This window comes from Psittacula echo (assembly GCF_963264785.1).
Source record: "Psittacula echo genome assembly, chromosome: 3".
Lineage (NCBI taxonomy): Eukaryota > Metazoa > Chordata > Aves > Psittaciformes > Psittacidae > Psittacula > Psittacula echo.
In genome coordinates, this window is record NC_137736.1 from 49,401,546 (window position 1) to 49,414,947 (window position 13,402).

At 37.6% G+C, this 13,402-nt stretch overlaps 1 protein-coding gene across 1 annotated transcript in view; it reads right to left on the reverse strand.

The window, feature by feature from the left end:
- Positions 1 to 13,402, reverse strand: part of EGFL6 (EGF like domain multiple 6) — a gene marked incomplete at both ends in the record, with an annotated part of 36,410 nt that overhangs the window by 11,132 nt on the left and 11,876 nt on the right. The window contains 4 exons of the mRNA XM_080612910.1: positions 3,704 to 4,033; positions 9,782 to 9,904; positions 11,641 to 11,775; positions 12,267 to 12,386. Coding sequence (XP_080469036.1) covers positions 3,704 to 4,033; positions 9,782 to 9,904; positions 11,641 to 11,775; positions 12,267 to 12,386 — 708 coding nt within the window. The remainder of the gene's footprint in view (positions 1 to 3,703; positions 4,034 to 9,781; positions 9,905 to 11,640; positions 11,776 to 12,266; positions 12,387 to 13,402) is intronic.

Genomic DNA, 13,402 nt, shown 5'->3' on the forward strand with positions numbered 1-13,402 from the left:
AGAATGGGTATTGTAAGAATATCAAGCAGAATATAAGAGGTAGTAAGATGAAGACTAGGTTCCTATATATACAGTATATCACTATACTGACCTCAAAGAAATATGCCACATCTCTGCTATCACATTGTCCTCTGAAAGAATTACATTTGCCAGATGTTTGACATCTTTTGAGCCTTTTATCTACAGCTGTGGACTGAGCTCTGAGCATTATTCACTCACACAGAAGTCTATTTATCAGAAAAGAGTAAGATTAAGAGCAAACATCCTGATTAACTGAGAGAGTGCTCTTGTTCAGAATGAAGAGCCTAGAACCCATAAGGGTAAGAGTTCACTTTTAGTATTGCCAAATAAACCAGAAAACCAAAACCTCTTCATCATTTTGGTGCTATAAAAAGAAGGGGCTTTTTAATTAACCTAGCTGGCTACATGATACTACAGGAGTGTTTTAAGAATGATATGAGTTTTATAAACTGATAAAGTACAGGATATGGAATTTACTTGCAGTTGCCAATACCAGTCTGGATTATGAATGGTACATGAAAAACACTGAAATGTTAGAAAAATGACAGAATTGAGGTTGTGCACATTAAGTTCACCTCCAGTTTGAGTGTAGCATCTTTACAGTCATTGTTTCTATAACCAAGTGCCTTGGTCTAACTCTTCTACGTACAGAAAGAATATTTCTCACACAGTAAGGATTTTTCCAATACTTTGGTTTACTCTCATTTTCTATACATCTGCAATTTTTGCAATCAATAGGCCAAAATCCTATTTATTAAACTGCACCTTTCACAGCAGCACAGGTCTTGACTTCACACTGAACAAGATAAGGATCCCATAGAAAATAGTCATTCAAAGTCATTATAAGACTGTATCATAAGGTATAAAAATATAAGAAGAAAAATTTAAGTTTTCACAGATGACCTTAATTTTGACATTTCTTAAGTATTGGGGCTTCACTTTGCTATCTTTAACTGCTGTGTTTTTTTTACCGCCTCCCCCATGTGAATAGTAGTTTTCATTGAGTTCTGTATTTTGATAGTTGGCCTATTTTAATAATTTAAATCTCCATATAATAAGTACTTTTTTCCTCAACAGTATTTTTCTGTGGAAACTCTCTCTATTGTGCAGCAAAACTACTATGATAAATTAATACAAACATTTAAAAATCATAATTAAGATCTCCAAAAAGTGTGACCTATCAATTTTTCCTAATTATCTACTCTTCCGGGAATACAAACAATACCAATATTAATAATACAAAAGGCAGACTCTATGTGAGTACTTGAGGGGATTATATGGAGGAACTTAATGTGGTAGTAAAGGACTCATCGATAGATTGACATCAGCAGAGGAGGAAAAAAAATTACATGTAAATTTACAAGCTGTAAATTTGAGCTAATCATGCGGTCCAAAGGATTATTCAATATCATTAAAAATTCAAGTGTTTTTAAAGCCAAACATTCAAGCAATTAAGTGCTTAAATCATGACTGAAATTTTATAATAACAAGGATCAAGTATAGCATGTGGAAGTTTAAAAGGTAAGAAAACACATTTAATATATGCAACCTATCCTGAAATTAAAATGCAAATGGCACAATGACTGAAGTCTTATACATAGCTGATGCAGGTCTATGCACACTAAATACCACTGGTTTCTAAACTGCTTTGAAATGTGCAGTTAAAAGTATAGAATGAATCACAGAATCATGTAGGTTGGAAGAAACATCTGTAGGTCACCTAGTCTGAGCTGCTGACCAGGAGGTTGCTCAAGGCCCAGCTCAGTCATATTATGGATATCTCTGAAGATGGATATTTTATGACCTCTCTGCATATCCATACCAATTTTTGTCCACCTTCATGGTAAAATATTCTTTTCATTGTATCCAATCAGTTTTCCACAACCACCACCACCCCTGCCAACATGCATATGTTACTTCTTGTACTACTGCAATATATTTTTAAGAAGACTCTGGCTGTGCCTTCCATATAACCTTTCATTAGATGGTTGAAGACAGCTATAAGATCTCCCCTTAGCCTTCTCTTAGCGCTCAAAACCAGTTACTTTTAGCCCCTCCTCATATACAATGTTCTCCAAGCCCCTGACCTTGAATGATCATTGCTATACTCATGCCAGTATCTGTCTTGTGATGGAAAGACTGAAACTGGACACAGCACCTTAGCTGTGGTCTCACAAGTGCCAGACAGAGTGGAAGAACCACTTCTTCTGCACAGCTTCTTCCTAATGTCTATAATGTTGCACGAGGGTTATTTCCTCTCTTTGCATTTGCTTTTGTTGAATTTTATAGTGATCCTCTCAGCCCATTTTCACAGCCTGGCTGGGTCCCTCTTAACAGCAGTGCTGCACTTTAGCATATGGGTCATTCTCCCCAGTTCGGTATTGTCAGCAAACCTGAAATATGCCATAAAAGCTCACTGTTAATATTTGCAGGAAGGAAGGAGGTTGGTGAACAATGACCTGACTTCATTCTCGTTAACATAATTTGGGAAAGCATTATTAATCTTTATCCTTAGCCTGAACTGAAACAGGCAAGTTACCACTGAAAACTGAAAAAAAAGTCAATTTAGAAGTGTGCCTTTGGCAAATAACCCTGTGTTCTCAAATGTATTTCAGTGAATAATCACTTTTTGGTTTGTTTGTTTTTTGGCTTTCTTAGAGTAGCAATATTACAGACCATTTTTCTACAGAGGACCTTAAAATGACCTTTTCTCTAAAAAATTATACTTCTATGTCTTTTCAAATCAAATAACAACAATTTGAATGCTATCTTAATCTTCATTTGTGTTCATTTTTATCATTGTGGAATATGGGGTGTAATTTTAATGACTGTGGGATCATACTTCTTATTTTTCTATACTTTGGAAAAGAGAAAGTATCATGAATAAACTATTAGCAGTATATATTTTTCATATTAAATGTTTTTGCCATTTGAAGAATGTTTGACTGAGCCAGCTGTACTAAGAACTAATTAAAATGCGTCTGAAAACTTCATAAGGAACACAGCGAGAAAGTGGGTGGCATATAAGATAATGGTTGGAAGGAAACACCTGAAAGCAGGCTGAGGACATGCATATCAATCCTCCTGATAAATGACTAATGTCAGAAATTAAGCAAGATGACTGCTCAAATACCATCAAATTTAAGAGTGTCTGTTCAGATAAGCTCTCACATTTAAATAAAAGAGATAAAGAAAATCTCTCTGTGATTCACGTAGGTTTTTTTCTGTTGGGAATGACATGAACAACAGTAGTGCCTATTGGATGGTCTATATCATTTGAAACACAAGGACACCAAAGTCTGTGTTTTGTCTCTGAGCAATGCACACTGCATAGGATGACTATGCCTGTCACTAATCAAAGCTAATTACTGTCATGTAGCAAAGCAGCACACTACATCATTGTTCTTCTATGAAGAAAATGTGGTGAAGCTATGTGCTATGTCTAAACTGTTCTGAAAGCAGAGCCTGTCAGGACGCTGCACTCCCTCTGCTCACATTAACTGCAAGTGTTAATTCACCTAAAAGGACGGTTTAGTATCTTTAGCCTCACCACTAGGTATGTTAAGTTGCTTTTCCTTTTCTACAAGCAAATTCTAATAAGATGGCTGTATTGTTTCATATTTTTTTTTAGTGCTTATATATATATTGAAACCAGATTTTTTTTTTAAATGAAGAAACTTACAAAAGACATCTCCTCTAAGTCTTTGCTCATGGTCGATCTGATTCTCAAAATCTTCATTTTCCTCTTCATCTGACTCCTCTGCCTCCTCTTCTTCAGTAGCTTCAGTTTGTTTCTCCTCCTCACTGTAGCCACCACCAAGATCAACGCCACCTTTATAGTCCAATAACTGCAACTGTGTCTTAGAAGATGGTGTCACAGCTGCTTCTGGGATTGCATTCTTGATTGTTTCCTGCTTTTTCACACTGTTTTTATGTGCAAGGAGTTTCTTAATTGTGTCCTTAGCTCTCCCAGGGATTCTTTCAATTTCCTTCGCTGACTTTTCAGGGATAACTAGAACCAAGAAGAAAATATTGAATATTCATCTAAGAAATCATTCAGCAATGACAACATTTAAAAAATGGGACCATGGTGTCCTTTCAAATGTCCAAAGACCCATACAGAAAAATTCTTTAGTACGAGATATAAGTTCAGCTCTTCACAGAGCTCAATACACGTGCACTTGTTTAGCTCTGTTGTAGAGACGACCCTCAGTTTGAGTTACAGTGAAAAGACAAAGAAATACTCTACAACAACCTCATTTGGACTCCTCTGTAACACAGGCTACAGAGCCCCTTAGATTAATCATTTTTACACTGGAGCTTGGTTAAGAAAAATTAGCCTTCTTCAATCTGTGGACTACTAAAAGATGCAAGTGGAGCTGTGATTCCCTGCATAACAGATGTCAGCCTACAGCAATGAGCTTTTTTCTTACCCATCTTCTGTGATCTTCTCTAGCCTAACTTTCCTTGCGCAACAGCCTGCAAGCCACTGAAATGGAGCATATTTTGAGAGGAAAAACACCGAGCTGCTCCATCACATTTCATTTATCTCTAAGGGATATTTAGTTCTAAGAGGTAACATCCCCCCCCCCCCCCCAAAAAAAAAAAAAAAAAAAAAAAAAATCAACCTTGTATATTTCAAATTTATATTTTGCTCCGAAACACAAATCTGCCAGAAGTGAAAAACTTCGAGTGGGTGAAAGTCAGCTGAGATTGTTCAATTTTGTAAAAAAACCAAAAAAAAACCCCAAATCAAATCCAAACACTTGAATGTGGGGGTTTTTTTTGCCATTAAGAAGTATAATAAAGTCAAATATCCTCTCTATGCTTGGGCAAAAATTTCAAAGCACTCATTGGTAAGAGGACATTTTTACATTTACACGGTAGCCCCAATTTTCAAATCATGCTTTTGTTGTCAGTGTATTGAGTTTTAAGTCACAAGCCTTTTATTTCCTTTAAATTTTTCTCTACCTAAAATAATCAAACTATGTTTGAATGAAGGACATTTTTCATAGACCCATTTGAAAATGCATTTCTAGGGATGTATGGTGGCAGGATTGATTTTTCCACCAATGGTGAGACCCAGTAGCAGCACAGAGGGCTCCTTTAAGATAGTATGTTGGCCAGCTGTTCTCCATGTTCTCTTAAGATAGGAAAATTATCAGTTGGCATGAAATGGGGACAGATTTTAGTTACGTATTATGAAAAACTTCCTTACTATCCTTGCTATAGGATAGTAAAACACAGGAGCAAGACACTTAGATTATTTGAACTGTATCTCTAGAACTTTTTAAAAATTATTAGGCTACCATCTGTCATGAATATATTGGGTATGATCTGCCTCAAAGCAAAAGTACAGACAAACTGATCTCTTTAGTCCCTTCCAGATGTACTCCTCTGTCATCTGACAAAGACTGATGGCTTTTTGTGCTGATTGCCTAATCATAACTGAAGGCTAAAGCCAGGACTATTTTGAATCATTTTGTTCATGGTATGTGTACAGTACAAAGCAAATTCAAAGGTGAAATTATGGTAATAAAGGTGTGAAAGGTGTCTCTGCCCACGGCAGGGGTTTAGAACCAGATGATCTGTAAGGTCCCTTCCAACATAAACTATTCTGTGATTCTATGATGCTGCAGTTTGATCCTTTATGTGAAGTACCAAGGAAATAATGAGAGCTGAGAAGTCCCAGTGTGCTGTACAAAAGCTCTTCCACAGATGGAGGCTATTTCCACCAATGGGTTAGAATAGCCTTATATACTCTTTCTTATCTTTGATTTTCAATCAATATTGATGTTGCCGTGACTAGAGTCTTTTTGGATTGCAAATGGCGGGGAAGTCAGCTATTTTTATTTCCCGCTGCTTTTGCTGTCTGGTGATTGAATTATCAGGGCAAGAATATGCTCCTATTTTACTCCTCACTTTGTAATATTAAAAACTTTATAGTAGTATTTTGGGACAGATGGACTAGACTTGGATTGTAACCTTGGATTGCACTGTTTTTCTGTGTGTTTCTTTTCATGCAAACATATCAGAATAAAACCACCAGTTAATAAAATAGAGCCATAGTCTAGTAGGGAAAAAAAGGAAAGTTGCCTGAATTTATATTCACTCCTGGAGAATACAATTCTACTGCTGTGAATTTGACACATTTTATTAATGGCAAATACAACTACATGTTATTTAGTATAGGTACAGAATCAGACCTTGGTGTGCTCACTGGAGCATTCAGGCTTTTTGAGGCTTCTGTTGGAGGTATAAAGTAAATAGATGCCAATAAAAAATAGATCAAAATTGAAGATTTGGTTTTTCTTTTCTTTTGGATAAAACTTACAGCCTTCCTTGTCAGATATTTGCAAGTGAACTCTTTACTAATTCTCAACTAAGTAAGACTTTCCTCTGGAGGATGAGGTAACAAAGGATGTAAGGTTCTCTGAATGCAGCTCAGAATACAGCAATAAAAATTTGCTTAATTTCAAACACATTTCCTCTTGACAATCAGTAACAAGAAACTTCAGACTGTTAATAAAGAGGCTATGGAGATTTTCAAGCCAGGACTGACTAGTCAGCAGTCTTAAACATCTGCTATTAGTTTCTGCTTTGAAGTTTTTCTAGTGAAATTAAAAATTCTTACAGGTCAACATAATAACCTCTGTGGTGTCAGAAAACCAATCTCCCTGTACGTGCAAAACTGAGCAGTGCAGAAAATCAACTGACAGAAGTGACAAAATTAGGGGGATGAAACTGTATAAAATGCCATGCACTCGCACACTCCAGTTTCCTGCTGCAATACATAAATTTATATGCTCATGGGGACAAAGAGGGACACCAAGCATGTTTTAGGATGTATCACTAGTATACTTCTAATCTGTATGCAGCTTTACAGTAGCCAGACTTGCAGATTTATGGCTTTATATGACTAACCATAAATTGCAGGAGGAATAATCCAGTGTAAGAATAGAGCACCTTAAACTCAGTCCACTCCCTGTGGACTTGCCTGAACTAACAGCTCACCTTCTCTGACAACCCAGAATGGTACAGCTGAAGCAGTAATTTTTTGGAACCCCTTGTCCCAAGGCCTGTATATAAATGCACCGGTGTTGCTCACAAACATTTGTGCATTTTTCTATCTGCATGACTGCATAAAGAATTTTGGAAAGTGAAATTTACTGTATTGCATTCAGGTCTTCCTTATGTACCTTCCATCAGGAAGCATGCCGGTTAATGCCTCCTGCTCTTATGCAGTTTGTGTTTATTGCCCTAGTATGAAAATATTTCAGCTTTCAAAGGTATGTTATTCCTTTGAATTAGCGAGAATTAAAGGAAGAGATGGGAAAACAAAGGCAAATGGTAGCTGAGGGCTAAAATTAAATCTTTTCTGTCATCAGTTGCTGTATGAGATTATAAAACCACAGAAATGGCTTGGTGTAGGATGTCTAATGATGAAGTTGTGAAAGTTGAGATGGAAAAAGTATAGAGAAAGCAGATGCCAACCCCCCATCATTGTGTAAAGGGAAATACTCAGGGGATGATACAGAAGAGGGACAGACAGTGATCTGTTTTCCTTCCACATACCCTGTGACCGCAGCCGGCACAGGCTGGGGCTCTGAACATAACGGGGTTGCAATAGGAGACAGCATGCTCTGCACTCCAGCAGGCACCGTGCTGCTTTCACCCTCACACCTAGCAATATGCTTAAAAACCTGTTGAGAGACAAGCCTAGGAGACTGGCTTACAAATCCTCTTGTATCTCCCTTTGAAGCTTCTGTATATAAAGTTAGAGAGAGGATGAGGGATACAGACAACCATTTACCGTGTTTAATCTGTAGATGTAAAGATTAGATCAGTGGGACGTAGTTTCAGAAATCATTCTGAAAGTTCTCAACCTCTTTTAGATAGTCTTAAGAGAGTCTGAAAGCTTTCATAGATCAGTTAAACCAGATTCTAGACTATTATTCTCTTTTAAGCACCGTGGAATATGATCTACCAACATATATTCCTAGCCTTTTTCATTTCTAAAATTCTTACCATGTTATTCAGGGAAGGATGCTTTGAGAAATCAGGGTAACTTCATCACACTGGACTATGCTTAATACATGACTACAACAGCCAGCAATGCTTCCAGTAGGAAATGTGGGGTGACAAAAGCCTAAGTGTTATTCATTAAAGGATTACAGCAGTATTTGGCTCTGTACTGAACTAAATTGTAAGAATCTTGCCAGTGATGTGACCAGAATTGCTTTTTAAGCTTTGAAATTTTATTATATCAAACCCAACTTGTCTCAGGACTGGCAAATTAATAAGAAAGCAAAATCATATATGGGGTTTAGGGGCTACCCTATGAGCAAAAAAGAACATGAGTAATACAATAGCTGCAGAGAGAGTTCGCATGACTTTGTATTGCCATTTAGGTATCCTGCAAAGCATAAGAAAGAATAGCAATCTCCCTCTCCAGAGTGTCAATGTGGAGCTCTGACTGAAAGTTGTAGGCTTTAAGTTAATACTGCTTTTTCCTGTTGTTTTGCAATGTCTTACCAAAAAAGTGAATCAAAAATAGGTTCATTTTTCCCCCAGGAATCTTAACTGGTTATGGAATCTTGTGAGACTCTACTCTTAACTAAAACCTGAAATACACATAGGAGCATGTGGTGAGGGAAGTGTGGTTTTCCAGTGCACAATAGGAAATCAGGAAACACATGAACCTGAGAGCAGCAACAGATTGCAGGAAGATGGAGGCCAGATGTGGAAATGGGTAGAACCCTTTTAGGGAGCATTTGAATATTACATTTCTATGGATTCTCAAATGAAATGTGTGCTAGAGACAGTTTGGTAACAGCCTCCGATGTTCCATGCATATAGGAGTGTTAAACGGCAAAAGGGTGCCTGAACAATCACAGGTAGTATCCATACAAGCAGCACTGTTTTCAGCCTGATGTTTCAGGCAGCTTTCTCCTAAGTTAGTATATTGACATACAAATTAAATGAAAGAATTTCCCCCACTTTCTGTGCAAAAGTGAATTTTATGTTACCTTACTTATTAGGTTACTTGGTAGCATGAGGACATGTAGCCATAGAAATTTCATTATAAACAATGTGCTTAGTTACTTTCATTTCATACTCTGAAAATTAAGCTATAGATTAAAATGGTTTTCATTTGTTATAAAAAGCTAACACTACTACCATGGTAGCTGGTTTGTTACATAGTAGAAACAGTTGCTATAAAGAATTAATACTTCCCTGTGAAAACAAGATTCTCATCCTGTGGGAATAATTATGTGGAGCGTTGAGGACATATTTGAGAAGCCTTTTGTTTAGCTGCAGCACAATCCCAGGCCCAACTGCTCAGAGCTGGGATGGGCTGCAGGAGCTGCAGCCACTGCCACCCAAAGGAATGTGAAGCTACAGCCTCCAGCCTCCAAATTCCCAGGATGGTATTCTCATCCTATTAAACCCAATAACAAAACTTCCTTTGCCTTCCATAAATCCTGTGTTCCCTGTGTCTTCAGGACAAATTGTCTTCTGTGTTCTACTTGCAATTCCTAGTGGTACTATGAGACTTTGGGACTCATAGACAAATTGAATTTGAACAATACTTGTATGCACTATTCAATGGCTGGTACAATCAATATTTTATGGAGGAGTCTTGCTTGATAGGTATTGAAGCACTTTCAGCATGACATTTCCTAGAAAATGCCTTATAACCATCAATAATTTGGAGAAAAACAACATATCACTATTCCTGACATCCAATAGTACTCACCAGCACAATCAAATCCACTTCCTCGGTAGCCCTGTTTACATTTGCATTTGAAGGATCCTTCGGTATTGAGGCACTCTGCATGGAGGTTACACCTGTGTGTATTTGTCACACATTCATTTACATCTAGGAAAGATACAAAGGCTTCAGTGAAATCTCTGTCGAAACCCAAGCTTCATGACAGCCTGTTTGTGCTGACCATCTGTTTCCAGGTATTGTAAGTACTAATGTTAGACCAAGTTCGTCCAGAGACCATCAGAGGCAGAAGAATTCAGTCTAGCCTAATATCAGCTCCAACTACGCAACTACTGGCATTTGCATCCATGGAAAATGTAGAGCATCACAGTAAAGGCAAAGTGAACACAGTGGTTTTCTGTCTGAGAACAGGATTCAGACTGTAGGTTGTACCCACTCTATTAACAAAATGCAAAAGGCCCCAAGAAAACGTGACATCAATTAAAGAAGCATTCACAAATCCTTCTCATTCTTTCATTCACTCCAGAAGAAATTCAATGGAAAGTAACCCAGAGCATGCCCAGATATTGAGATCTTCTCTCTACCTCTAACGTTCCAGCATACATATGATGCTGTATGAAAAAGTATAATCAGGAAAAATTCAATAGAAAATGCTACATTCAACTGACAGCAAAATGTACTGGCGTCAAGAGTAACTGATTGCGTTCTCCTTTTCCCTTTTGTTACATCACAAAGATGTTTCTGATTTCTCCCACAAGAGGGAGCCACGTTAGTGCACACCCATTGCATTTTATCCAAATTGCTTCATTTTTATCAGCTGACAGGTCCTCTCATAATGTAAGTCAGCTAGGAGACAAGTAGCAGGAAGACTGACTCTAAAATAGGATATGTCTGAGAGCAAGATTCAGGTTTGCAGATAAAACCCTGACTACTGAGAACTGTCCAGATTTTCCCTCATGCATACATACTGCATGAAAAAATTGAGTATCTTTTCTACTTTAAGGCTTTCAGGGTTTGCGTACAACAGGAAGTGCAAACTTGAGTCTCTAAAACCTGCCTTATGATCTCCCTCCCACCCCGAAGTCCCAATGTCAAGCAAATATAACCAAAACTCATGAATTCAGTTTTGTATGAACTTTTTCAACCCTTTCAGTGGAGTCAACTGCTTGAACAACACTGCTGCAGTAATTTGTATTATGATGTTTTCCCACCATTCAGCTAACGAATTGAAATAAGAGCAAAGGTGCTTTGACATTTGTTTTAACAGCTGGGCATGTCAAGATAACTTTTTGCCTGTATTTATTTTTGTTTGGGAGAAACCTAGGCATGCAACAGAGACCTGAAAAGCAATTAAAACCTACCTTTTTCATACTTTTTTGATTTTGAGTGCTCTACTCTCCATCCAAACAACTGTTTTTATAGTCATGAAGGCACTTGATTCACATTCCTCATTAATGACACAAAATCAAACAAACAAACAAACAAGCAAAAAAACAAACCCCTAAGACACCCAAACCGTTGTGTGACTGTTCATTCATCACAGGTTGAATGCTGAGAGGACAAAAAATGGCTCTTTAACTAAACCTGTACCAGAAGTAGCACTTCTTTTTGTCAAATATTGCTAACTTGCTATTAGCCCTTCCGCATGTTGGCTTGGTAAAATGAGGCAATATCATTTGCAAGTGCCAGTAACTAGGTTTTCACTAAGAGAAAACCCAGAGAAAACTTCAAAGTGCCATCAAGAATACTATTAGTGAGACATCTTTTATCCATTTTTAAGGCAGTATTCCCAGACTAGTCCAACATGCTTCAGGCAATGCTAGGAAAGATTCATGGTGTGACAATGAAAAAGGCTGAAAAGGGAAAATTCATGGGCTAAATCTTACCTACACAGTCATAATGGCCGCTGACGTATTTCAGTTCATAACCAAGCTGGCACTTGCAGTAGTAGCTTCCAAACGTGTTGATACATCTGCGGTTGTGAGAGCAGACAGCTTTGCCAGTGGAGCATTCATCAATGTCTAGAGGAGGAGAAGGGATGTTCACATCCACAAGAAGGTAAAATTGGAAAGAATTAACTAGTTAGGAAATGGGAATGGTTTGGTCTTGGCTATCAAAAGTTGTTTAAAAAGTAAGTCCTATAATTTCACACTCAGGGATGGCTTCTGCATGTGCTCATATGAGCGAAGCAGCAAAATGTGAAATAACTTACAGAAGACCTTGAGACCTGGCATGGTAAAAGCTGGGGTAACTGGCTCTGGAAATGCAGTCCACTGGGGACAATTATTTGCCCTGAAGTCATGGAGCAGGGTCAGGAGGAACTCCAGGAATTCCATTATTTCCCAAAGAAAGGAAATATCAGAGAACAGTTTAAGAGAAAGCCCCAGAAACAGGAATCTGAGAGCAGCAGCAGCTCTTCTACTGAATCTCTGCACCTCCCCTTGCTGAGCTAAGTCAAGACATATCAGTTTTCCTATAGAAAAGAAGCTGAGAGAGAGCTCTCTAACCATACCAATGCATGTCCTTCCGTTTGGTCCCAGCTGAAGGCCACCTGATGGACAAAGACACTGCACCTCTCCTTTGACTTCTTCACATCCATATTGGCAGTTCACCATGGCACATGTCCTAGAACCTGAAAATAGTGTTTAACATAACAAAAAGAGCAAAATTCTAGGCTAGGATCACACACTTATGTTAGATCTGGGTGAATGCAGAAAATTAATTAGAACAACAAAATTCCATTAATCATAAATCAAGCTGTTTATACATTAATACATTGGCAATTCAGGAGTTCATAAGATAGTCTTACATTCCCCCTTCACTTTATTTTTTCCTTATCTCACTTATTCCTTCTTTTTCATTTGATCCCAGTTCTGTGACTTCCTACTAGTACCTTTTAGATTCAGAGACAGAACTGATCAAAGTAGAAAAGGTGTTTTTTCTGTTTTCCATAGAAACAGTTATACCTTACAGAAAACTGTTATTCATTAGTGAAATGTTTTTATTGTTTACCCTGAAATATGCTTCCAGTATAGAATTTGATTTTAAAAACTGTTAAGCCTGATGGACTTAGAAACTGTGCTTTATTTTGACACTTTATGGGACGAATATCTGAATCTGATGATACACTAGTCAGAACACAAGTCTTGGTTGCCATAGCTTGGTTAAGAGTCTGAATTATTTGAGATGATTCTGTGATTAGCATCTGAATAGAAATGTAGGCATCCAGGTCCTGTCTGAAAGACTTATGCAAGATTAGAAAACCAGAAATGCAGTTTGGGTGATTTTGTCTTAGGTACTAACCTTCTAACTATTAAACAATGGTTCTCTGTGGCCCAAAGCCACATTCTTCTGATACGCTTCTTCTAGCTCCCTGGTCCCTTGCCATGGTTGCAGATAAGCCTGACTGCTCAGACAAGGTGGACTTCATATTGCTAAGGAGACTTACATCATGAGGAATTTAATTGGAAAGAAAAATATGCTCAAAATGTTGGCCTGAATCAAATGATGAAAATTATACAGTTGGTTAAACAACCTAGCATTTAACCCGAGCACAAGCTTAAGTTAGCATCAAGTTAAAAGGGAGGCTACTAAATTTAATCAAGAATAATTTCTACTTAAGCAAATAATTTTCATAATCAAAAACTT